The following is a 27527-nucleotide window of genomic DNA, read 5'->3' on the forward strand; positions in this document are numbered from 1 at the left end:
CCCCTGAGAGTGAGGCTGACGCAGAGCCCTCGCACTTCACATTCCCTGATCTCAAGCAAAAGTCCTTCATGGTTGTTTGGATGGTTGGTTTTTTGTTTTTTGTTTTTTTAAATAGGCTTTCTCTGTAGCTTTGGAGCCTGTCCTGGAACTAAATCTGTAGACCAGTCTGGCTTCAAACTCACAGAGATCCACCTGCCTCTGCCTTCCAAGTATTGGAACTAAAGGCGTGCGCTACCATGCCTGGCTTTGTTTTTGTTTTTTTGAGATGGTTTCTCTCTGTAGACCGGGCTGGCCTCAAACTCACAGAGATCCACCAGCCTCTACCTCCCGAGTCCTGGGATTAAAGGTGTGTGCCACACCATCCAATTCTGAATAATATTTTTGCCTTTGCTTTTGTTTGTTGTTGGTTGGTTGGTTGGTTGGTTGGTTGGTGTGAGACAGGGTTTCTCTGTGAAACAGTTCTGGCTGTCCTGGAACTTGCTCTGTAGGCCAAGCTTTCCTCAAACTCAGAGATCTGCCTGCCTCTGCCTCTCAAATGCTGGGATTAAAGTGTACCAGAACTGCCTGAGAGATTTATGTTTTTAAATCACTTGGAACTGAAGTTACAAAAACTGTGAACCACTTGATGCAGATGCTGGGACCTGAACCCAGGTCCTCTGCAACAGCAGAAAGTGTTCTTAACCACTGAGCTATCTCTTAAGCCCGATTGAGTGACTTTTTTTTTCTAAACTCATGGTCTTATGTAGCCCAGGCCATCCCAAACCACCTTATATAGCTGAGAGTGACCTTGAACTTCTGATTCTTTTGCTTCTGCCTCCCAGTACTGGGATAATAAATGTGTGCCACCAAACCCAGTTTTATATATCTCTGGGGATTGAACCTATCACGTGGTGCTTCATAGGTAAGTACCCCGCCAACTGAGCTACATCCCCAACCCTAATTGAACAATTTTTAAATGAAATCCAAGCCAGCAAAACAAACAGCAAATTTTAAATCCAAACATTTTAACACAATACAACGCCCAAACAAAATAATCTGCTATTCACATGCTGAAAAATGACAGCAGAGAAATATCTGCTGCATTTGTTTTCCATAATGAAGCCACTGTTTTCACAAGAGTAGAAACCTCTATGTGCCACACAAACACTGCTGTTCACAACATACCATAGCCTCTGATCTGAGCCGGGCATGTTTTGGTCAGTGTTCTTTGGCATCATACGACAGAATGTCATACACAAGGCCAAGTGCATATATATGCAGACATGATGGCACTATGTCTACCTCCTAATCCCCAGAGTCCACGAGGACAAAGGACTAGGCAATGAGGCAGATTAGGGATCTCGGTGTGTCCAGTCATCCTTGGTTCCTGGGTCTCCTTGAAGGACAATGGATGAAGAGGGGTCAGGTGCTGGTCTGAAGGTGACAAGTTATGAGCCACGAAGGGTGACTACCTCTCCTCCCAGCTTCAGGAAAAGAACGCAGCCCAACTAAATCTGCAGCTTGGAGCAGCCAAACTTGTGGTAAATTATGACCGTGTCTGTCAGACCTGAGACACGAGCTCCCGCGGTTGTGAGACACACACGGGCCTCTCCAAAGACAGATGATTTACGAAACAGACAGGAGTGTCTCGGAAAGGGAAGGGAAGTGATAAAAGTTAATAAAAAAGACCATGAGTGCTCTTTAGATGAAAAATCACTCCTCAAAACACAAGGGCATTTTAGATAAAACTGGATCAGTATGCTCAGGGTAATTTAGAGAGGGCAGGCTCCGCAGAAGCAAGAACTCAAAGATGATGGGGTTTTTAACAGATAAGAAGAATACTGCCACAGTTAAGAGGACAGGTAGGTACCTGTCCCAAGGGGACACCAGAAGCTTCTAGAACTAAAGAAGGAGCCATGAGAAGGAGTGAACTCAACAGTGGAGAGAAAGTAATAGAGAAGAAAAGGAGAGGCAAAGTTCGGCATGGGAACTGGTCCCTGCCCCATGCGCTCACCATTCGCAGACAGGCAAATGGCCAGGGAAGCAGTCAGCGCCTCTGGTCTGAGGGGAAGGGTACTGAAAGGGAGGGAAAGGGAGAGAAGATGGAAGAGAAGGAGGGAGGGAGGCTACGAGGAAGGATGGGAGGGTGGGAAATTGGGATGGAAGACGAGCAGAAGAGGGAAGAAGAAGGGAGAGAAGGGAATGAGCAGAGGGAGGGAACCATATCCTAACATCCTCAGGCCTCGGCCCCACATGACGTCAGAGGCAGGAATGATTTAGGATGCTGGTGTGTGTGTGTGCTGGACACCATCAAGAACTCGGCCAGATGTTGTTTATAGGAAGGTAAGACAGAGACATACTTAAGGATGCAAAGCCGAGTGTTTACATGCCCTGCCGAAAATGACTTCGTATAATCCATTCAAATGAAAGATGGATCAGAATTAATAAACACGGAGGCCGACCTGTGTAAACAGCTGGTGATCGTGGCTCGATCCAGCTCTGCAGAGGAGGACTTCATGAGTTAAGAATGGGAAAAGAAAACTGTCATAGTTCTAGAAAGTAAATCTTAACCAAAGAAGACCAAGACAACAGCTCGTGTAACAGACTGGCACATAGATACCCAGTGTTTGTCTCTGCTCCCAACACTCACAGCGCAAGACAGGGTAAGGGCCAGTGTCTGTGAATTGAGGGGAAAGGGAGAACTGGTGTCTGTGAATGGGGAGGGGGGGAGAGAGCTGGTGTCCATGAATGGGGGAGCGGAATTGGTTTCCAGGGATGGAGATGGAGCGGGGGTACGGGAGGGGAAAACTGGTGTCCATGCATGGAAGAGGGGGAGCTGGTATCAGGAGTAGAGGAGTAGGGGGAAGCTGTCGGTGAACTGAAGGTGGGAGAGAGGAGAAAGCTGATGTCTATGAATGGAGGGTAGTGGGGAGAGGAAGAGGGAGTAAGGAATGGGAGAGGTGTTCAGGAGGCAACTTGGATTCAGAAGAAAGACAAAGAGACTTCCCTTAGTGCTAGCAAAGGAAGGCTCCAGTAGGCAGGTCAGGTGACCCAGAGAGAAGCCAGTCCACACAGGAACCCAATGGTAGTCACCCTGAGAAAATACGAAGAGACAGACCCCCCTGTCTCTTGAGCTCTTGTCATATGAGCTTCCCTGAGGGACTGCCGCGTATGAAAAGATAGCAGGTTGGCCCGCAGGAAACTAGGTCATCATGTAGCGGGACCAGCGTGAGAACCTGGCCTCTTGGCGCTGTTCTAAGTCTGCCTGCTTTACTGTGGGCCAGTCTGCGGCTGGGCTCTGTACAAGCAGGTCAGTCATCAGAGTGCCAGCCTACCTCACCTAGCTCATCCCCTTCAAGGTTGAAGATACCAAGATGCTAGGAACTCAGCCATTGACTGTCAGCTTTCACAACGTCCTGTTCTAGATCCCACGGGCATCTGCAGGTCTCCAATCACCGTCCTAAAGCTGTAACCACTTAGACTCCAGGAACTGCAAAGCTTCGCGTGGCTGACCGCGCCCCAAGAGAACAGCTGTCTCCAAGTGGCTGCATGGGGAGAGGGGTGCGGGGGGGGGGCGGAGGTCACCCCAAGGAACCAAGTGTACCCAGGCTGACACAATGACGGCCAGAAGCACACCTCCACTAGGGCTGCTTAATTATGCAACCTCTTGTGCCCCATTCCTCCTCTATTCAAACCAAAAGCTCAGGCAAGCATCCCGAGGTGACTGTGAGGTGGGTGGACCTCCCCACTGTACCTCGCCACTGTGCCCTCCCCACTTTGCCCTTCCCACTGTGCCCTCCCCACTGTGCCCTCCCCAGTGTGCTATTGTTTCGTCCTCTCTTTTCCGATTATTTCTGTGTCTTACTGGATACTGGGGAGGGAGGCTGAGTGGCGTTTGTCGGCATGACACAGGCTACAGTCCCTTGGGCGAAGGGAACCTCAGTGAGGAAACACCGCCCTCAGGTTTTTCTGATTCCAGACAAATCAGGAAAGACCAGATTTGTCTGTGGCCATGTCTGTGTGACACTGTCATGACTGTTAACTGATGCAGGCAGGCCCAGTCCACTGCGGGTGGGGCCATCTCTAGGCAGGTGGCTCCTGGGTTCTGTAAGAACGCAGGCTGAGTAAGCCAATGAGCTGCATTCCTCCATATTCCTGCTTGAGTCCCTACCCCGACTTCCCTCAGTGATGGGTGATCAACTATGAACAGTACATGTAAGCAAAACACTTTTGAGCCAGCTTCCTTCTGAGGTACCTACGCTTGGGTTTTACAGCTCTTTGGCCAGAGCATACTGGCTCCACACAGCTATTAAGACTGGTGGGATGGGGATGTGGTCCATCTGCTAGCATGCTTGCCTAGCATATATAGAGCCCTGGGTTCAATGCCCAGCACCACACAAACCGGATATGAGGTACAATCACAGCACTTCAGAAGTGGGAGGCAGGAGGGTAAGGAATTCAAGGTCATCTTCAGTTATTCAGTGAGTTCAAGGGCAGCCCAAGATCCAGGATATCCTGCATCAAATAAGCAAAGCCTGGAAGTGGACCCCCCCCACCTTTTTTTCACATACCAACCAGTGTGTTCTACTGTGCTTTGAACTGAAAATGTCTTTACAGGCCCCAGGTTGTTCAAAGGGCAGCTCATGCGTGTGGACAGATCCAGAGCAACATTAACTAGAACTCAAACCCGCAACCTGCAGCAGGATTTGAACCTTAGCCTGACTGAGTTCACAGGGTAAACGGAGTGGGATGCATGGGGAATGGGACGACATACACTCCTTTGGTGCACTAGAAACTCTTGGCACACCACCATCAGCTGAGTCCCCAGTGGGAAGAAGATTGCCAGGGCCCTGGGAGGGCCTCGGGAAGCAGCTCACCTGTTGGGACTGTAGCCCATAGAGGTCAGCATCCGTGCCTGGTCCAGGTCTCTCGGGAAGCCGTGCAGCACCCACCCTTTCTGGATGCAGTCTTGCTGGCCCAGACGTTCAGTCAGAGCCTTGATGATGATGCTGTCTGGCACTGTAGTGGAAGAAGGATAAGAGAGTGTGCTGTAGCCAACAACTTTCTAGTCTTCCTGGGCCACATGCCGAGCTACTGCGTGGGTAGCTTTGGGCAGAGCCAATTGGAACCACCTGGACAAGGTCCCTCTGTGGCCCAGCAACAAGAGAGACAGGAACAGCAAAGCTGCCTGAGACGGGGCAATGCAGCAGGTGATCTTGGCCCTCGCCTTTCACACCTTAACAAGACACCATCCTCCATCTGAGTCTGATATAGCAGCTAAAGCAAGGTACCATGAACCGAGAAGAACAGCAGCGTTGGCTCTTAGATCTGGAGGCTAAGAGGCAAAGTTGAGGGCCGACCCTGGGGAGGGTGGACTGCTCTCTAGTTTATACGCGCCCTATTGGGACTGGAGTTACAGATGGTTGTGAGCCGACACGTGGGTGCTAGGAACCAAACCTGGGTCCTGTGTAAGAGCAGCCGATGGTCTTAACTGCTGACATCTCTCCAGCCCTTGCTCTCTCTGTTCAAAGGGATGCTTGTGGAGGTCAGAACTGAATTTTATGGAGTCATATCTCTCCTCACACCTAGGGATTGAATTCAGGCTGTCAAGCTGCCATGGAAGCCATCCAGGAGGGCTCCATCATTGAGATGTAATCACTCCTTAGGGCTCCATCTTCTCCGACCACCATCTTAGCATATGAATTGGGAGGTGGGGGGCCACAAGCATTGGGATCACAGCAAATGCTTCTCATGAAAGCACACCCTGCACGGAGTTTTAATTTCCACCCAACACCATTGAGGCTCCATCCAGTTGACCTCAGAGGACTTGAAGTTCACAGCAACCCCTCTGGCTTCCTGCTAAGTCTCCCCTTATCTGTCCTGAGAACCCAATCTCTCCAGAATCACAGCTCTGCTCCTACCTGGAGACTAAGTCCCCAGCACAGGAGATGTGAGAAGCCTGTTTACATTGCTGCAAGTGACATTTTCCCGAAACTCATCCCTTCTTCCTAGACTCATTAAATGCTCCATGTTGCTAATGTTCTGCATCCTGGCAATTTGCACGGCATCGCCTGCGCTTTGCACTCATTTTCCCAGAAATACTCGGTAAATATTACTACTGTTTGCCATGGATGTGGGCCCCAAGCAGGGATGCTTGGCTGTTTCTCTAGAAGCTTCTGCAAGGTTCCCCTATCACCAAACATCTCTGGCTCTAGCAAGTGATCTAGGGCACATTCTGAAGCCTCACGAGGCCCCACAGGCCGGCAGCCAGGGCAGCCAGGGCAGCCAGTGGATGAGAGGCACTGCCCTCCATGTTATGATTATCTGGGTGCTGCTCTGTCTCAAAAAATCTACAGCTGTATTCCAAAGGATGAGCTTCACCTTAGACTTGGGGCTTTCGAGCAAGCCAGTACAGTGGCACATGCCTTTAATCCCTGTACTTGGGTGGCAGAGGCAGGTGGATCTTTGTGAGTTCAAGGCCAGCCTGTGTAGGGAGACCCTGTCTCAACCAAACTAAGGCCTCTGGCTGCCCATTCAGAGCAGCTGCTAGGGCTGCCTCTTGCCCTGTGGTGATCTCAGGACTTGACAGGAGTTGACTTAAAGGAGAAAGGGTTTAGTTTAGTCCACATGTCCATCACAGCAGGGGAGTCAATGCAGGAACTTGGAAGCAGCAGGTCACATCACGTCCACAGTCAAGGGCTCAGTGTATGCACATTCGTGTGAATGCAAGCATGTATGTCACCACATGCACGTGGAGGTCAGGGGGCAACTTTGGCTGTTACTCCGAGCCTTCTATTTTGTAGACAGGATTTCTTAGTCACTGCATGCATGGCTTGCATGGACTTGGAATACTGGAGACAGTCCCCAAAGAATTCCCTCCCCGACTGGGCAGTAGTGGCACAGGCCTTTAATCCCAGCACTTGGGAGGCAGAAGCAGGCTGATCTCTGAGTTTGAGGTGAGCCTGCTCTACAGAGCGAGTTCCAGAACAGCTAGGACTACACAGAGAAACCCTGTCTTGAAAAAACAAACAGACAGACAGACAGACAGAGTTCCCTCCTTTCCTCCCTCCCTCCTTTTATTACTTTCTGAGTCAGGATCTCACTATGTAACCAAGGAACTTCTCATCTTCCTGCCTCCACCTCCTAAGTGCCAGGATTACCAGAGTATATCCTCATAGCTGGTGTATGTGGTGCTGAGGATGAGGCTCGGACCATGGCTTCCTATACTCCCCATGTGTATTAGGCCAACACTACTCACTGAGACATGTCCCATGTGCTATTTCCTTAAAATAGGAAACTTCTCTCTGCAGGAGCTTGCATTGGTCACTGTGAACTTGTTCCTGGGACAGAAGGCTGCCCTTAGGTGGCTCCCACATGAGGAACTCCTTGGGTGGGTGACTCCCATCCTCTTGTTTTACCAGCTAGGGAAGCTCTGCCGGGAGCCTGGCATCATGAGGGTTTGCCCAGCATTGCCCATCTTGGATTATCCTGGCAAGGACTATCATCCATGTACAACATGAAGCATCAATACATCCAGAGTCTCCAGGAGGCTACAGAGCTGAGGCGTGTGCCAGTCTTCCCCCCAGAAGCACTCTAGGGGTGTCCTCTGGTGCACTGGCTGTGCTTTCTCAAGAATCTGGGTTGAGGATGGAGAGACTGCCGGCCGAGAATAAATGACTGACCCCCTCAGGATACTGAGGCCACTGCCCTACCCATGTAGCCAGCAGAGGGGTAGGGTCTGGGTGTAGAGGGGAGGAACTTGAAGACCCCAGATATGGCCCAAGAGTCTGTGTAAGGGCTTTCAGGTGCCTGTGTGCCCTGCTCCCTGCAGGCTCAGGGCATGTTGGTCCAGCCCTGTGTGTTCTGACCAACCAGTTTAGCAGCCAGAGGCTCTGTGACCAGATCTCGCTGATAGTGTTCTGTGAGAAGCTTAAAATTCCCTTGATAACGTGTACATTTATCCTCTTCTCCCAGAGATGACTCTTCACCTAAAGTCATTCACCATTAAGTTAGATGCCTCAGGCTTGGTTTCGGAGCTTGACAGTTAACATCTCACCCTTCATTCTAGCCGCTGCCAAGGGCTACTTCTCCAGAGTGTCCTGTCAGCTGAGTTTAGCAGAGTGCAAAATGTGAGGGGTCTATTATTCCACGGGGTCATACCATGTGACGTTAGTTTTCTTCCCTCTCTCTTCCTTCTTCACGGTCCTTGAGTTGACATCAAGGTTATTAAAATATCAGTTCACCGATTTTAGGGTTGGGTGTGCTTAGTGGGGGGGGGGGGCTCAGCAGGGTACCTACCAAGACACCCTCTACCCAGGAGCCCTCAGGCCCGCCCTACACCCAGCTTCCTGTAAGCATCACTTTCGGGCTCCAGACAGGACAACTTATCATCCTGAAGTGGCCACTTGTGGGATAGAGCTGGCTGGGACTGGTTCCTCTCTGTGGGTCTAACATGTCATCTTCAGCCTGCTCCAGAAGGGAGCCAGCCACAGCCAACATCCAGGCTGTTAGCAGACCACAGCGCCCCCTGCTGTCCACCCTACCAGGAAGATACTGAGGTCTTAAAAAACAGTATTTTGTGCTATAACCCTCCTGGACACCATGAGACGAAGCAGAAAGAGGCCCTTAACTCTAGCACATGTTCTTCCAAAACCTACTCATAACTTCCTTCCACACCCTCTCACAACCCGCTCCCCATCTGTACCCGGTCCTTTTGTCCTCCACACCCCTCACCTGCACCACACCTGTCCTCCACACACCCCTCACCTGCACCACACCTGTCCTCCACACACCCCTCACCTGCACCACACCTGTCCTCCACACACCCCTCACCTGCACCACACCTGTCCTCCACACACCCCTCACCTGCACCACACCTGTCCTCCACACACCCCTCACCTGCACCACACCTGTCCTCCACACACCCCTCACCTGCACCACACCTGTCCTCCACACACCCCTCATCTGCACCACACCTCTCCTCCACACACCCCTCACCTGCACCACACCTCTCCTCCACACACCCCTCACCTGCACCACACCTCTCCTCCACACACCCCTCACCTGCACCCACTCCTGTCCCTCCACACTTCTTATGTTTTCTTTAAATTGCTCCTGTTATCTCTCCCCTCTCCAGCTCTCCTTGGAGTACTGTAGAAAACAGTGACCAGGTTTAAGGAAGGCAGTCAGAATAGGGTTCCTTCCTCCTGTACCGTACTTCCCAGCACATGAATACAGTCCCTGGGTCTCTGCTCTGTTCCTTCTGAGTCATCAAGAGACCCCAGGTAGCCAGGTGGGGAGAGCTAAAAACAACAAAAATGACCATGGAGAGGAGATGGCGTTGTTTTTTTTTTTTTTTTTTTTTTTTGCTTTGAATTCCACTCCTTATACCCAAATGCTAAAGAGGGAAAGGCTGGATGCCTTCCCAGACTTAACCTGGGTCTCGGGAACTCTAAATCTTGCTTTAAGTCAACGGAAGCAAAACTATCAGGTGCTGCCTCTGGAACTGGTGACCTATAGAACTGGTGACCTGCAATCCTCTCTGTGTTGTCACCAGAATTTCGACTAGCATGTGAGTGTGAAGATGATCTGTGGTGAGCTTGAAGTATCAGGACCTGGTGCCCCTTGTTTCTGATTAAGATGTTGTTTGTTTATTATACACTGCCACCTACTGGCCAATTGTGTGTCTTGCACAGGTTTCCAAGAGGATGTTAAGAAGAGACCTGGATTGTTCCACCTGCTGCATCTTACAATTAGTTGCACAAGGGCAAAAGCCTTTAGGGGGCTCTCTGGCTCTTTGGTAAACTGAGCTCTCGTACCCCAGAACAGCTCCTGTCTTGCCAGGCCTTGGAACCCCAGGTTCAAGATTAGACCGAGGCTTCTAAGGTTTTGTTAGATTCTAAAAGCCTTTTCCTTTTTGAAAACAAACAAAAACAAAACAAAACAACAACAAAAAACCCCGATTTTATAAACAGGCTTCATTATTCCATCTTCATCCTCACTCACAGGGTGGCAACTGGACTCATCTCTTTACCTCTGCTGGCCCTTCCCACGTCCCAAATATTCCAACCTCTTCTATTTCCATGTCCTTCAAAAAAAAAAAATGAATCTAGACTCCACATGGGGGAGAGGAGTCTGCATTTATCTTTCTGAGTCTGGAGTATTTCCCACGAAGCTCTCCAGCTCTCTGTTTTCCAGCAAATGGCACAAGTGCCTTCTGTCGGAGGTCTCTGTTCTTACATCTACGTTTCCTAACAACGAACCAAAGTGCTTGGAAGACAGTGGCCACAGGAAGCATCTGGTTTCCTCTCCAGGAAAGCTTGTCATCCCTGAGCTCTTGCCAACGCTGGGGTCTTCTTTGGTTCTCAGCCCTCGAAGACAGGCCACTCTCCTCCCGCCTCCCTCGCTCTGTAACGCCTACGCAGATGAGATGACACGGTGCTGGTGCTCATATGCCTGCAGCAGGGTGGCATCTCAGCTGATCCCTGATAATATTATACAGAAGGAGGACAGATCGCTCAAGCACTGGCTGTCTTCTATAAACAACCTCATCTAGTATGACATAAGACTTGTGAACATGCTCAATTAGCCACACGATGCACTACAATTTGGTGACTATTCTTACCTCACTTTATATCTTTTTTTAAATACTTTTTTTAAAGATTTATTTATTGTGTATACAATGTTCCTACTGCCTGTACACCTCCGTGCCAGAGAGGGCACCAGATCTCATTACAGATGGCTGTGAGCCACCATGTGGTTGCTGGGAATTGAACTCAGGACCTCTGGAAGAGCAATCAGTGCTTTTAACCTCTGAGCCATCTCTCCAGCCCTCATTTTATATCTTTTAAGGGGCTGAAAGGATCTGAAAAAGAGACCAGGGTAGTTAGTGTGTGTGTGCGTGTGTGTGTGTGCATGTGTGTGCATGTGTATGTGTGTGTGTGAACTGACTGAAGGTGTGATATGCCTAGCGAGGGAAGATCAGAGTCCAGGAAGTCGATTCCTTCCACCTTGAGAGTGCAGCTCGGAAGCAGCTTATTCCTCTTACATCTCACAGGCATCTCGGATGCTGTTGCCCTGGTGATCTGTGAGAAGACAGCCAGCCATGGTGCGGGAGCAGAAACCCAGGTGGTGAGCCCTGTGGTCGGGATGGAGATGGGACCACAGTGGGTGGAGGTGTGCTCTAGGTCCTTTGCTGAGCCAGGGCTGGTCTGAGCATGTGTGTTCATTTTAATTCAAGTATTAATTCATGTCATCGTGACTACAATGCTGTGGGCACAGTGACAGCAGGGCCTCAGACTGCGAACTGAAGCCTAGCAAGAGGAAGCTACTTGCCTGGAGCTGCAGAGAGGAAGGACGGCGGAACTTGGATGGATATATACAGTCAATCTAGGCACTCGGTGGCTCAGTCAAGCTCTGTGCTCTGCCAATGCCTTTAGGAGAAGAACACTACATGGGTGAGACCAGGAAACCTGCACCACTGTGCCTGTCTCCACACTGAGCTGGGAAAGACAGTCACGGCATAGGAAGGCTGCGGGAACCTGCAGTTATTATGTGTGGGAAGAAGCTGAGCCAGTCACATGAGGACTACAGGGGGAGATGCCCTAGCTGTCCCAAGCTTATCCAAAGCACAATGCACAGGGATAGGGCATCTGGATTGGACTTGTTAGCCCCAGCAGAGGCATAGAGAAGGGGCCCAAGAGGAGAAGAGTCAGATGCAAGACTCTGGAGGACCAGCCAACAATGTGCAGAAATTCACATGTCAGCTAACCCCACGTCAGGGCAGAGTGGAAGCAAGGCTTCCCTAGAGCCCTATTCCAAATCGGCATGCTAAGTCAAAATCGTTATAAATTTGCCTCCATTTAATGACATAGTAGGCCAGCTTGTCACACTACAACCGACCACTGGGTACCAGAGGTATAGCTGCTCCTGGTTACTATGGAGACCAGGCATCCAAAACAGGTGGCTGTCACAGGAAAAGAACAAGATTTCCAAAAAGTATACATGGAGGCTTGGGGGAAGGGTAAAGAGCTTGCTGTGTAAGCAGGAGGACCTGAGTTCGGATCCCAGCACTCAAGGAAAAGGGGGAGTGGAGGCACACACCTGACAGTCCAGCCCTGAGGAGGTGCGGTCAGAGGATCCCTGGGGCCTGCCAGCCAGCCCAGCTAGCCTAACTGTTAAGTGTCAAGTTCAGTGGAAGCCCGTGCCTCAAAGAAATCAGGTAGAGAGTGATTGAGGAAGACACTCAGCATGGACTTCTGGCCTCCAGAGGTGCGGGCACATACAAACACGCATGCAACATATACACTCAGTGCATCTGTATTCGGCCCATTCCCGTCACTGAAGCAGGGTAACGAGTAAGCATTCTGTGTTCTCTGTGCCTGGATGCTGATGTTGCTATTGCCTCAACTACATTTATTTATGGGGGCACCGCCACAGCATGTGTCTGGCGGGCAGAGGACGAGTTGTTAGAGCCGGTTCTCTGCCTTCGCCATGTGGGCTCCAGAGATCAGACTCGGGTGCCTTTGACTCCTGAGCCATCTCACCGGTCCCTGCACCTGGCGTGCCATGGATGGGCTCGCACACAAAGCAAGCTGATGAAGCTGTAGACCTCAGCAAGGAAGCTGAGGCCTGAGAGGGCGAGCGGCTTGCCCAAGGCCACACGGTTGAATGTGCGTGGCAGATGGGAACTCAGCTGGCACGGTTCTGCTGCCCTAATAACCAGGGTGTCCACAGCCCTCTCCGGCACCTCCCACAGGCAGTCACCTTTCTGTTCTTTCTCACTTACACAGAAGCAGGCAGCAGAGGGCAGGAGGCGGCATGCAGGTCGTGAGGGTCAGCAAGTCAGTCTTGGTAACTGTCCACAGCATGAGGGGCTGGGTCGTCTGTCACCTGCCTACCCTGCTGTTCACAGATACCCACTGCCCTGTCCTCATGAGCCTGTTGGTATCGGGCACTGAGGAACAGCCCACCCAGCCCCACTGCAGAGAAGAGCACAGGCAGACAGGGAAATGCTAAGGGCTGGGGTCCTTTTTACTTCCCAGTAAGCCGGTCGTGCTCAACTGGCTGGGAGGATTCAGTCAGGGCCGGCTCAAGGGGGATGAAGTCCTTCCTCCTCACACCCAGCCCTGAACCCCTGCACACAGGCTGTGCTGCCTGGAGGCGAGGGCAGAACCCTCCTCTTCTCTGTTCTTAGGTCCCGTGCCCTTCAGTCCCCACCTGGTCCGGGCCCTCTGTACTCAGCGTCTTCTGTCACCCACTGCCCCTTGCTGCCCTAATGGCACTCAGAGTGGTGCAGACAGGTGTGAAACCGCAGGCTGCATCCAACAGGACTACACCAGGGTCCCCCATGCAGGGAGGTCCCAACACTGGCTGGACGACGAACTCCTTAGATATTCTCTCAACTCCTCCCCCACCCCGCTGAGCCAGATTTGTAGGTACAGAGGCCACAAAAGCCATAGTGCGGAGTGGCCCCCTTCACTGCACCTCAGACTTCAGCAGACCCCACTTGAGAAAGAAGCAATGCTGCTCCCATTAACTGAGGACACTCCCAGAGGAAAAGGGGTTTCCAACCACTCCTGCCTTTGGGAAGGCCCGAAATGGGCTTGATTGCAGTGCCAGCCATGCCAAGGGCTGCCCAGATGGCACACTGGGGACCTCCTGCCTGGAGAAGTAGGCTGGGCTTCCAGGGACAACCTGTCGAGGACAATTTCACAGCTGACTGCTTTGCAGTTCACTTTTCTCTGAGGCCTCTTTGGCTGCCCCCGGAGAGGAAGATGCCTCCAGACACTCTGGGTAGCAGGACACTTTGCACTTCTGGGCTCTCCTTAGACTGCCTAGCAACGTCTGGATTTATTTTGTTATCGACTGGATACCCAATGCGCAGTAAGCGCTTGGAGGCTGCAGGAAGTCTGGGGCAGATGAAAAGCAGCAGGGAGGAGCGAGCTGCCTGGTTTCCTGCTCCAGCTTGAATCCATGAAGGAATAATCTTCAGCTGACTCAGTTTCCCCCACCAGACTAGTTACTGAACAGAAAACTTCATGGCTCGTGGTGCCAAGGCAATGCCCCTTTCTGGATATCATTTTGATCACGTGGAAAGACAATGTGCCTTTCGGCCATTTGAGATTCGTCTTTTGAGAGTTCTCTGTTTAGGGCTGTACCCCATTTTTAAAATATATATATAAAGTGTTCTGGGCACCAGATCTCATTACAGATGGGTGTGAGCCATCATGTGGTTGCTGGGAATTGAACTCAGGACCTCCGGAACAGCAGTCAGTTCTTAACCTCTGAGCATCTCTCCAGCCTCTGTACCCCATTTTTTAAATTGGAGTATTTATTCTTTCGATGACCAACTTCTTGAGTTCTTTGTATATTTTGGAGATCAGTCCTCTGTCTGATGTGGGGTTGGTGAAGATCTTTTTCCACTTTGTAGGCTGCTGTTTTGTCTTGTTAACCGTGTCCTTTGCTTTACAGAAGCTTTTCAGTTTCAGGAGGTACCATTTATTAATTGTTTCTCTCAGTGTCTGGGGTTCTATATAGGAAGTGGTCTCCTGTGTCAATGTGTTCAAGTGTACTTCCCACTTTCTCTCCTATGAGGTTCAGCGTGGCTGGCTCTATGTTGAGGCCTTTGATCCGTTTGGATTTGAGTTTCGGAAATGAGAAGCCTCGTGGAGACAAGTGAGCAACTCGGCTTCAGGGAGGCACAGACCTGTTGATGGAGGACTGGGGACCCACGTGTGCACTGACCCCCTTGCTAGATGCATCCTCATTAACAGGCCCTTGGACCCTCAAAATGCAAAGAGCACTTCTATGCCAGTGGCCTGTTTGGCTAGCCTGGCCGCCGCTCCCTGCTGGGCCGAAGGAAGACGGTTACCTCGTTTCCATACGGAGGTCTTTGTAGCAGTCCCAGTGGAGAAGTCCAAAGTTTGATTTGAAAAAGGGAGCTACTTCAAAAGCATTGTCAGGCAGAGGTGAGGGATCCTGGAGAATGCATACATTACAGGGGGCATCCATTAATCCACCTTCAGGCCACCCTCCAGCGGGCCTCTGACTGGGATGAGACTCTGGGGGACAGGCATCGACATACCTGGGGGAGGCAGAGTGAGGACAACCCACGATGATAGAAAAGTAAATTAATGTGTTTAGGGCTTACTGCTTGGACTGTGTGTGTGTGCGCGTGCGCAGGGGTGGGTGGGTGTGCACGCGTAGAAAAATGAAAGAAAAACGTGGGTTTTTTTTTTTTCAATAATAAAAAGGAAGTTACTCTGCGGGGCCCCTAAAGCTTGTGAAAAATTAAACTCGACGGATTCAAACTGTCCTATTTCCACTTCAAAAGGGAAGAGGCGCTGAGCTCTTCCCAACTTAGCTTCAAACGCCCAGCACCCTAGAAAATTTCTGTAGAAAAATAAAGGCTGGCGGTTCCCCCAAGCGTGTACCGGTTACTGTGCCCGCTGTCTCTCCCTCCACTAATTATACCCCTGTGAGTCTATTAATCAACTGGTAAATTATTTAGAGAGGCCTGCGCTGTCTTCAGCGCGTACAAACACACCACACTGGAAGGCTGCTGGTAGCGGGCAGAGGTCCCCTAGGGTCTCCCCTCGGCGGGAAGGCAGCTCGCAGCTAGCACAGGCTCCAAACAAGGATCGGCTTCCTCTTGCCTCCTCAGACGGGGGCTTTGCATGGTCTTTCAACTCCGCAGCTCTTTGCAAGTTTTAAACAAAAGGGGAATGCAGCCTATTGTCGACTCTTTCGTGTGCATTTAGCGATGAGAATATTAATTCCCCATTTTAAACAAAACGAGGCATTGCAAGTAGGCTCTGATGTAGGCGGCCTCCTGGGACCCGGACTCGCAGAATGCTCTCAGAATTGCTGTAATCGTCCCAGTTTGGGCTGCATGGCTTGAGTTATGCTAGCTAGTTTTGCTAGGTGATTGTTCAAGTGAGGGTCTCAAATCTCCCTCAGACCTCCCACCTCTGTTGAGATTCTATGAGACCTCGAGGGACCTTACTAGGCAGACATGTTTAGGAAATCGAGGCTGTGTGGGAAGAAATGTTGCTAACTCCAGGTAAGGATCTTTTTCAAAACACACCAGAACTGTCATTTTTATTATGCCAATTAAATAGCTATAGTCTCCCCTGGAAGTAGGCGCATGCCTAGGATGTCTCAAGGAATGTGGGCCTTCCCACTCTAACTGCTGGTTGTCAGATAGGTAAATTGGGAATTCATTGCAAGCAGGCCAGGAGCCAGCTAGGCAGAGCTGTGGTGGATGACTCTCCACTCCTGGAGAGACAGGAGCGGGAAAAGCTAGAACCCAGTTCCAAAAAGCCCCGCTGAAGAGATGGGTGCTTGCAGGCAGGGTCCTGATGGGACCAAGCATGTTGTGGACAGCTCATAATAAATACATCATACATTTAAGGCAAAGATAATCTAGGCCTTTGGCTGGGTTTTGTTGGTGTTCTGTGTTTTTTTGGGACAGTCTCACTGTAGCCCTGGCTGGCCTGGAACTCTCAGAGATTCACCTACCTCTACTTCCTGAGTGCTGGGATCAGAGGCATGTGCCACCAGACCCCTGCCGTTCGGCTGTTTTTAATTCTCCCCTATTGAAAACTCAAGCAATATTCAAGAATGAGACCAATGACCAGATCAGGGGCAGACACCACCCTCCTGAACCAAGGCAGGGTGGCAGTGAGTCACCTAGGGGACCACAATCTGTAAATGAACTCTAGCTCCCAAAAAGACAGCGCACGTTTTCCAACTAGGTGAGTCAGCACAGCCAAGCGAGGTCAGAGAACCAGATATTCGGAAGACAAAGTCACAGTGGCCGCTTTCCTGAGGAAGTTCTGGGTCTCTGAAACTCAGAAAGTCCACAGACACCTTTTGGGAGAACTGAAGCCAGGGGAAGGAGCCGCACACGACACTACTTGGAGACACCGTCATTGCGAGCACACACGGAGACCTCGTAGCCCCTTGCTTGGCTTTTGGGAGAGAACCTAGGCAAGCACTGTGGGCTTCCACAGAAGCAAAGGAGGCTGGTGGTGCTGATCAGAAATGCTGGCGAACTCACCTTTCCAAGAGTCTGGAATCCTTTTTACTCATTTCTTACCCAGGCAAAAACACCCTGAGCGTCTCGGAGACAAGAACATACCTGAAACTAGAGCCCGGCGTCAGACCAGGCCCTGTGGGCTGTACGGGAGGCTGCCTGCCTACAGAATGGCTCACACGGAATGCAGGGGATAGATTCGTTGTGTGTGCTGAAGGTCAAGTCAGAAGGAGTTTGGGAGGTCAGACCTATACATTTCAAAGTCAGGGGCACAGAATAAGTGTCCCACTGGCCCTCTCTGCGGTGCTGTTGCCTAGAGCTGGGACCGAGAGATTGAAGACAAGCCAAGATGGGGCCCTGGGGTCCTTTGGCCAGAAAATGTAGAAAGATGGGGAGTGAACAGTCCGGTTATTAATTTTGCTGCTGATTTGAGAGGAAAGAGGTGTTGGCAGCATCTGTGAGGACAGGAAGAGAACATCACCAAGTCCACAAAGGTCACAGCTGGGACAGAACATCACAAGGCCCAGTGGGGGACGCAAGAGGAAGGGGTTCCATGGGGGGAAAGCTGACATCTGGATCCACCCGGCTGAGCCGGTGACAGGACTGAGAGGGTGGCAGGGACACAGAGTTGTGAGGCTCTGGGGCATGCACGGGGAGAGGCGAGAGGACGGGGCCTGGGCTGCCGCAGCAGGGAGGGTCTGCCTGTGAGAAAGGTGACCAGGAGGTCAGGAACAGCAGCATGGGTAAGCAGAGGGCTTACAGCTGACCTACGGGTTCCCAGGTGAGTCTGAGGTGACTGACTTGGGATGAAGCTTCCACGACGGGTGGCCACATGGCAGGGACAGCAATCAGCTCAGAGGTCCCAGGGGCTTCTGGACCACAATTGTGTCTCTCTGTCTTTTTTACTTTCTTTATTTTATTTGATACAGGTTTTCATGTAGCTCAGGCTGGCTTCAAGTTTAAGCTATAAACCAGGCAGCGGTGGCACACACCTTTAATCCCAGAACTCAGAAGGCAGAGGCAAGTGGATCTCCTAGTTCAAGGCCAGCATGGTCTACAGAGTGAGTTCCAGAACAGCCAGGGCTACACCCTGTTTCAACAAGAAACAAACAAAATACTCCCACAACAACAACACACAAACAAACAAAATCCATCAAAACCCAAACCTTAAGCCTTGCAGCTAAGGATAACCTTGACCTCTTGACCTCTCTCTGCCCTCTACTTGCTGTGGTTACAGGCACGTGACACATTCCTTGATGTCCCCCCCACCCCCTTGATTCTGTTTTTATAACCCTCTCTGCCTGGTTAGCCAAACCCTCTGTACCTTGCAGGTATTTGGTATTTCCACATTCCTAAGACTGCTGTTGGCATTCAGGAAAAAGGTACTAGAATATGTGTGGAAATCTGAAGAGGGGCATCTGAGATGCCTGGATAGACTCACACAGAGACACACACATACATACATACACACAAGCACACATATACAGATACACACATATACACATATAACACGTACATATACATGCATACAGATACAGAGAGACATACCCACATACTTATACATACATACATACACACATATACACAAATGCATACACTGACAAGATCTATCCATCCATACACACACACACTCACACAAATATACACACATTATAAGTAACAGAGGAACAGCTGTGGTTGTGTGGTCTCCTTCTGAATCCCAAAAGTGTGACAGAGTTTACCAACTTGTCCTGAAGCAGCCGAGAGGGACCTTCTGACATCGGGTGTAAAAAGACACGGCATGGCTTCTTTCATGAGGGTCCTTCTGAGCATCTGCCTTCTACTGTTGCCTCTGCCAAACCAAGGTTTGTCCTGGGCAGGGTCTGAGAGTCCATCTCCCAGGATCACCATCAGGATGTGAACATTTTGGGTGACTTTCCCCAGGCTGGGAGGACTGTGACTTCAGATCCCAACTGCATCTGTCCTTGCTAGTTCCAGCTGATGGTGTTTACCTGCTGCTCTGGGGGCTGCCTTTTCATAGGCTCTGCCTCCGTTTCCTTTTCTGTTGCTATGATAAAATACTAACAAAATCATCTCACAAAGGAAGTGGCTTATTCTGACTCACAGGTGAAGGTCCAGCCTATCATGGTGGGAAAGTTTAGGCTGTGTGAGCTTGAAGTAGCTTGTCCTGGACGGTTTTGTGCCAACTTGACACAAGCTGGAGTCATCTGAAAGGAGGGGATCTCAGTTGAGAAGATGCCTCCATAAGATCTGACTGTAGGGCATTTTCTCAATCAGTGATGGATGGGGAGGGCCCAGTCCATTGTGGGTGGGGCCACTTCTGGGCTGGTGGTCCTGGGATCTATAAGAAATCAATCTGAGCAAGCCAGTAGGCAGCACCCCTCCATGGCCTCTGCCTCAGCTCCTGCCTCTGGGTTCCTGCCCTGTATGAGTTCCTGTCCTGACTTCCTTCAGTGGTGGACAGTGACACGGAAGTGTAAGCCAGATAAATCCTTTCCTCTCCAAGTTGCTCTGGTCAGGTTTTTCATCACAGCAATCGTAGCCCTGACTAAGACACAGCTGTTGGCAGCGCAGCTACAATCAGGAAGCAGAGAGCTATGAATGCAGGCTGCTGCTCAGCTCCCTTTCTCCACTTGCACAGTCCAGGATCCCTGCCAGGGAACGTTCCTGTGCACAGGCAAGCTGGGTTTTCCTGCATTAGTTACCATAATTAAGACAATCCTGCAGAGGTGCGCCTCCAGGCTTGTCTCCTAGGTAACGGCTGCAGGTCAGGTTGACAGAGAACACTAACCATCACAGGGTCAGGATTTGGGAACAGTCCTCACACCTGAGTGTCAACACACCTGTGGGCTAGGGCACTCTCTAGTCACAGACGTCATTGCTCCTCAGACAGCCTCCTCCAAGAAGCAGGCATGACTGTGGACGGTGTGGCTGTCCTCTGTTCTACCCCACCTTCCTCTCAAAACACAACTGTGGAGCATCATTAGCGCCCCCCCCCACATACCCTAGATTTTGGGAAGTGGCCCCGCCACCCAGTGTGTGTGTCCCCTCTCCAAGGCCAGCACTCCGGCTGGCTTGGCAGCTTCTCCCAAGCCCACTAATGAGGCCCTGAGTGGAGATGTTATGTAAATACACTTCCTGCTAGGCTGTGAGACAAGACAGCAGAATGCATTGCTTCTGTGGCGAAGGTCTGGTAGTGGTGGTTGTTGGGTCGTTAATTTGTAGGAAACGTGAACGGCTGGCGGTGTGTTGTCTAAACAAACACAGAGGTGTGGAGGAATAAACCGGCACAAAACACCAAGGAGGGAGCCGTCCAGAGAAACACACACCTGTTTCCATAGTCACAGGACCCCAGGCCATGATGAAAGCCATGCCTGTCAGCTAGGCCTCATAAGGGCCTCCTCAGCATGTCTGAGTGGAGGCTGAAGGAGCCAGACATCCTGAGAGGAAATGGCTCCCCATTGCTCCCAATTGCACCTTAGAGATGTTTGAGTAAGCCAAACGCCTGGCATCCACACCCAGTGAGAAAGGCAAAGGAAGAAAATTAGAGAGCCATATGCCTCAGGACCCCACAAAGAAGCAGTGAACAGCACCCTAGGAGAACCTCAAGAGTGACAATGGCATGCCCACTGTCACTGTCAGGGGTGGGGAGAAGCTGCCACACTCTCAGGCACAATACCAAATCTTCAAAACTAGCCTGTGACCTGAAGCATACAGTTGGTGTAAGGACCTGGTGGGAGAATGGACAACACCGAAGCAAAGAACATGTGCAAGCAGCCGGGCAACCACACAGCCCAGACCTCCGCTGACAATGGGGCAAGGGTATGAGGCAGTGTATTTGCCTAGTGCTAGCGTTCTATCCCCAGCGCTTTATTAAAAAAAACAAATAAAAATTGGGTACAAAGAAACACAAGCCACAGCAATTCACAAAAACTGAAATGCACAGAACAATTATCTTATCATATTATATTCTACCTTACCAACCTCGCTTGTAATCAAAAAGGTGGTCACAACTAAAAACAGATCAACAAAGTTTATTTTTCTGATAGGCAGAATAACACTCCCCCAGCCTCCAATGGACATCTATACCCTTGAGGCAGCAAGCATAAGGAACAGTTTCACAATCTCAGCATCCGCTTCGCTTGGACCGTGCACACACACGCCCCTCCCCAAACAATGCACTCAGCAACATGTTATGCAGCCTAAGAACTCCCACCCACATATAGCTGCAGCTATGCCTGCTTTAGATGATGGAAACAAGTTACTCCTGGTCCTAGTTTGGTTTCTGCTGCTTTGATAAACACCATGACCCAAAGCAACTTGGGGAAGAAAGGGTTTATTTGGCATATTATAGGCTATGGCCCATCATAGAGGGGAAGCCAGGGCAGAGGGAAGTCTTGGAGGCAGGAACTGAAGCAGAGGCTATGGAGGAACGCTGCTTACTGGCTTGTTCCCCGAGACTTGCTTAGCCACCTTTCTTCTACAGCCCAGTCCCATCTGCCTAGGGATGGTGCCACCCACAGTGGGCTCCCACATGGATCAACAATCAAGAGCGAGCCCACAGACATGGCCACAGGCAAATCTGATGGAGGCAACTTCCCAATTGAGGTTCCCTTTTCCAAGGAATGTATGAGTTTGGGTTAAGTTGACAAAAACTAACCAATATCCTCTCCTTAGTATGTCCCTTGATAATACCCCATTTCCACTCAGTCCTGGACACAAACCAACAACTACGGGTTATGGGTTGGGATAGATTAGATTGGTTTTAGAAGCATGTGTAGTAAGAAAAACTGTCCTTGAAGAACATTTTAGGGCAAGTTCTCTATTTAGCATCTATGCCTATGCCTAAGTGAGTGTGGTTAAAACCAGATACATTATGGGAAGAAAGGTTTACACAATCTATTCATCAAAACAGAGACCAGCCTTCACTAGGCTCCTTGCAACCAAACTCCTCCCTCTCTAAACCCTACAAATAGAAAGCCGTGAACAACAGCCACTCCTGGGGTCCCTACCAGTCGACAGGGTGCTTCTGATCCGCACTATTGCTTTGATTTTAAGTGAAGCTTCCTTTTTACTTTTGCACATTTGTGTGAGTCATTATTTTGGTCCTTGGAATAAGAAGCCAGGAATAGCTGGGTGAGGTGCTCATGTCTTTCATCCCAGCATTCAGTAGGCAGAGGCAGGCAGGTCTGTGTGAGTCCAAGCCAGCCTGGTCTACAGAGTGAGTAGGCCTATGTAGAGAAGCAGAAGAGAGAGACAGAGACAGAGCAGGACACAGATGTGTTCCACTGCTTGGCTTCAGAGAGGGAGAAGAAGGCAGGTCCTGGACAACCCTTTAGTTCAGGATTTCTGACCTCCATAATAAAATAAACGTGTTGTCTTGAACCACAAAGTCTGTTACATCAGCAACAGCAGGCAAACATGCTGGTGACAGCCAGAGGTGGTAAAGAGACAGAGGAGGCAGGCACACACTGACAGAGGCATGCACACAGGGGCAGCATTCCATACATCATTGCTAATGGGCATGACTTTTGGTGCAGTCCTTCAGTGGATAATTGGGTATGCTGTTCAGCTTATACACACGAGAAAACACCCTTCATAAAATAACCCAAGAGATGCAAACTTGGAAACTACTCAAATACATTTTTTTGTAACTTCATGGCAGGGGGTGCATGTGGACAAGTTACAGGAAGGGTCCATCCCTTGCAAAGTCCATGACTGTTTGCTCTGTTCCTTGACTTTGTCTTTAGCTCTGATCTCCTAGGTGCTTGCTGGTGGGAGCTAGTTTTTCACTGTCACAAATAGCATGGCATAGGGCAAAAGCCAAGACCCCATGGGCCCATGCTCTGGGATCCTGTCCATTCACTCAGTGCATAAATCTGCAGTGTGGAACCTGGCACTGTGTAGGGCGGGGGCAGGACTCGTGGACACACATCAGGCGTCACTGTGCTTGCTGCTACTGTTGCTGCTATTGTTATTATTCTTCTTTTTGAGGAAGGGTCCCACATCGTCCAGGCTGACCTTAAACTTGCTATGTAGAGTAACCTTCAACTCCCAAGTGCTGAGATTTCGGGTGGGCATCACCATGCCCAATTCATGTGGTGCTGGGGATCCAACCCAGGGCTTCACGCATGCCTGGCAGGCACTCTACCGACTGGGCTGTGTCCCAGTCCAGCTGCCCTTGCTTCCCACCTCCTGGGCCCTGTGCATTGACAGTCCAGGCAATGAACATGAAAATCTTGCACACATAGATGCCTCTCTCCATCTCACTGCCAAGATACTTGAACCTTTGAGAAGCACATGGGGGTTTCTTTGGGCCACATGACTGGTTGGTTGGGGCAGTACTGGAATCTGAACCAGGCCAGAAAGCATTGCAGGTGTACACTGGTTCTCAGGCTGCCCAACACGCCCTGCTTCAGGAAGCTGACCCAGCAGGAAGCCCAGAGGTGCCCTTTCTGGAGACTCAGATCCAAGAATGTTTTCAGATTGTAAATGACACAAAGTCCATGGAAAGGCTATCTGATCCCGCTTCCCTAGCAAGGCCTCCTCTGGGCCATCTGTGAAAAGTGGACCTTCTTAACAGGAAGAAATAGAATGCTCTAAACCACTGGTGGCAAGCCACCACATCTGTGACTTACCTGGCGTGGGACCAGATGTGGATGCCACTAGGCATTTCCTAAAATAACAAGCCACAGCTGTTGTGGAAGAGAATATTTGTTTAACTATGTAAGATGTGTCTCATTTGTTTGTGTTGCAGAATAATTGTTTAACTATGTAAAGATGTGTTATATTTGTTTATACTGTATTTGTTAAACTGTGTAAAGATGCGTTGCTGCTTTATCTTGCTTGCTGAAGACACATGATTGGTCTAATACAAAGCTGAATGGCCAATAACTAGGCAGAGGAGAGATAGGCGGGGCTGGTGAGCAGAAAGAAAAGGGGACCTGGCCAGCAGCCTGGGGGACAGCCTGCTGGGGAGCCTGCCAGACAGGCAGACATGGAGGAAGCCGGAAAGCAGGATGGACAGTCGCACATAGATGAGGTAAACAAGCCTCAGGGCAGCACATAGATGAATAGAAATAGGTTAATTTAAGTTAAAAAAAAAAAAAGAAAGAAAGAAAAAGCTAGAGACTAGTCTAAGCTAAGGTTGAGCATTCATAATTAATAATGAGTCTCCATGTCATGATTTGGGGACTGGCGGTCCAAGAAAGCTTGCTGCACACAACCGGGGCACGTCTGCATCCCCAAATGCCTGCCCCCCCCCTTTCCCCGGCCTATGCCCGCAGGTGGACAGAGCACCTGCCCTGGAGCCACGAGGCTGGCGGGTAGCGGAAAGTGTGGCCCTACCTGTCATCCTCTTTTCAAAGAACGGCTGGATGAGCTCCCCGAAGCTTGACTTGGCCGCCACAGCTTCCTTCAGCAGCTGCCCGCAGCAGACTGAGGGGAGAGGAGTGGAGACACTGTTAAATTTTAAAGAGAAGGAAAGATGGGAAAAAAGACACTCTGGCTCACTGCCTGCTGGGGCGGGAAAGGTCACCAAAAAGATATAAAAGGGTGTGTGTGGGGGGGTGTCCAAGAGGAAGCAAATATCAAAAAGGAAGTTGGAAGGGAGAGGGAGAGGGAGAAGGGGAATGAAAAGGAATGCATTTGCCAAAGAGCATTAAAAATGGACCGCTCGGGAAGACACTAACGAGGCTGTCGCTGACAGGGAGGCTCCTGCAGGGCCCTGGCTATACCCGGAATTGCCAAGCAGACTTGGCGCTCTCTGGGTTGCAGTGGAGGAACAGTGTGCAGTTGGCGGCATGCTGGGTTCATATTCACAGCATTTGATGCAAGGGGGTCGGGGAGCATGGCGATACCCCAGCCCTTCCATTGGCATGGTGCTGGAGGGATGGTGGGTTCATGAAAGGGCCAAGAGACATCTCAGACACACTAAGTCATAACTGAGGACCCTGCTGGAGCCCCCTGGTGGGTGCCACTTTCTTCACTCCCCATGGCTGCATGCCCACTGCAGTGGGGTCTCTTCTGTCTTGCCCACTGTGTCTTCAGCCTCCACCCAGGGCCAACACAAGGGAGGGATTGGTCAGGGAATAGTGAGTGAAAAACAAAACAAAAACCCCACAGGCTCTCATCCCTCGTCAAAGCCAGAGCTGTTTTTCAATGGTGCCTATGCCTGTGCATCTGTGCGCAGGTGTGCAGATGCCTGCTTAGGCCAGGAGAGGCCAGCAGATGCCCTGGAACTGGCGTTACAGGCAGTTGTGAGCCACCTGACATGGGTGCTGGGAACCAAACACAAATCCTCTATAAGGAGCAGAACATTTTCTTAGCCCCTGAGCATATCCTCAGCCCAAGTGTGTGTGTGTGTGTGTGTGTGTGTGTGTGTGTGTGTGTGTGTGTCAGAGAGAGAGAGAGAGGAAGAGAGAGAGAGAGAGAGAGAGAGAGGATGCATGCATGTGTGTGTGTAAAAACTCATATGAGGGTGTCAGGTGTCTCTATTGCTTTCTGCCTGTTCCTTTGAATCAGGGTCTTTCTCTGAACCTTGGTTAGTCTGGAAGCCAGCAAGCCCCAGAGATCTTCTTGCCTCTGCTCCTCTTGGAGCTGGGGTTACATGCGTGCATGGGATACCTGGCCTGTTATGTGGGTGGTATCCGAACTCCCCTCCTCAAGGTCACAGGTCATATAGCACTTAACCACTGAGTTATCTTTTTTAAAAAGATTTTTATTATGTATAATGTTCTGTCTGCATATATGCCTACTCCCCAGAAGAGGGCACCAGATCTCATTACAGATGGTTGTGAGCCACAATGTGGTTGCTGGGAATTGAACTCAGGACCTCAGGAAGAGCAGTTAGTGCTCTTAACCACTGAGCCATCTCTCCAGCCCCAATCACTGAGCTATCTTTCCAGACCCAGTCAGAAGGCTTGAAAGCTATGTTGTTAGTCATACAATCTTGGCTAATAAACTTCAGTTAGGGATTTTCTTGTTCTTACGAAAGAAACCAAAATAAACCCTGAAATGATCTGCATAGCAAAGACCAACTACCACAGACTTAGTCCTCGACAACTGCGGAAACCACAAGCCACAGACCAGTGTGAGAGTCTCTCCGCGGCGCACTGCGTTGTTTCCTTTGATTATTCAGTTCTGACAACCATCCGGTGCCCCTTTATAAGGAAACTGAGACCCAAAGGGCTAATAACCCAGGTCAGCTGGTATAGTGACAGGGCTGGGACCCAAATGCAGGTTCGGACATTGAGCCCAGTGCTCAGCCTCCAATTCTGGCTGGGGAGGCGCGGTGGGTAGTGTATCTGAAGGAAGGGAAGCAGAAGAAGGAAGCATAGGAAGCCAGGGAGTCAGAGAAAGATGGGGAGGCACGCTTTGCAGCTCCAGTGACAGGCAGCCCTGGGCTGTGATCCTTGTCACCTGGATTTCTATGGTGTGTGTCTGTGTATCTGTGTACATGCATGCACACACAGGTATGCAAGTGTCTTAGCCCATGTGTGGAAGTCAAAAGAAAGCTCTCAGGAGGCAGTTTTCCTCAGCCATCTTGATCAATCTGGGTCTAAAACTCAGGCCATGAAGCCTGTGTGCTACCCCCTGAGCCATCCTGCTGACCCAAAGTTAAAGTTCTTAATGCAGAAGCACAAAATCCACGCTCAACACAAGCACCAATGTGTCCAAGGATGAAAATAAAAACTACCGGAAAAATCAGAAAAAAAAATGCAAACTTTTGCATGAAAGGAAATGGACTCAGAGCCAATCAACAGACAATAGATCTGATGTCAGAATTAGCACACCAAGGCTGCAGAAAGGAAATGGAGAACAGAATCAGATCAACAGATAATAGATTGTCAGAATTAATGCAAGAAAGGAAATGGACACAGACTCAACCAACAGACAACAGATTGTCAGTATTAGCACACCAAGGCTGCAGGGCAGTGGAGCAGAAGAGCATTTTCAACTTTAAAGGAAAAGATAGTTAAAATGAATAAACAGATGAGGACCAGCTGAGACACGGAAACCAGAAAAACAGGACCAGATGAGAATCCTGGAACTGGACAATACAATCTGGTAAACGAGAAACATGGCTGTGTCTAAAGGCAAGAAAGGAGGAAAGGAAGAATCTAAAACAGCACAGAGCAGGGTGGTGGACAGGTCAGGGCTGTGATGGACAGGCTAACACACATCACCAGAGTCCCAGAAAATGGAGCAGAGTGGAGGGACATAGAACACCCAGAAAACAGCGGTGGCGGTATTTCAGATTTTGGTGACAGATACATCCAAGAATCTGTGTGTGTCCCAGGAAGGATAAACATAAAGTAAGCCATTCCTTTATGCACCTATACTCAGATTGTTAAAAGCCAACGAGAAAGAGAAAATACTAAAAGCAGCCAGAGGGGGAGAGAAGATGCTTCTGTAGGCAGGGTGACAGGACACAAAAATAATCTGAGTTCTCATCAGAACACACAGGCCAGACGACAGTGGAACGCCGCCTTCAAAGAGCTGGGAGAGG

At 50.2% G+C, this 27527-nt stretch overlaps 1 protein-coding gene across 3 annotated transcripts in view; it reads right to left on the bottom strand.

Moving 5' to 3' along the window:
- Ak8 (adenylate kinase 8) overlaps positions 1–27527 on the bottom strand; it is a 120178-nt gene that overhangs the window by 46867 nt on the left and 45784 nt on the right. For all 3 annotated transcript variants that reach the window (XM_048431879.3, XM_085681452.2, XM_048431878.3), the window contains 2 exons: positions 24365–24454; positions 4857–4998 (listed from right to left, as the gene is read on the bottom strand). In XM_048431879.3, the coding sequence (XP_048287836.3) occupies positions 4857–4998; positions 24365–24454 (232 nt within the window). The remainder of the gene's footprint in view (positions 1–4856; positions 4999–24364; positions 24455–27527) is intronic.

This window comes from Myodes glareolus, chromosome 21, assembly GCF_982192425.1.
Source record: "Myodes glareolus chromosome 21, mMyoGla1.1, whole genome shotgun sequence".
Taxonomy (NCBI): Eukaryota; Metazoa; Chordata; class Mammalia; order Rodentia; family Cricetidae; genus Myodes; species Myodes glareolus.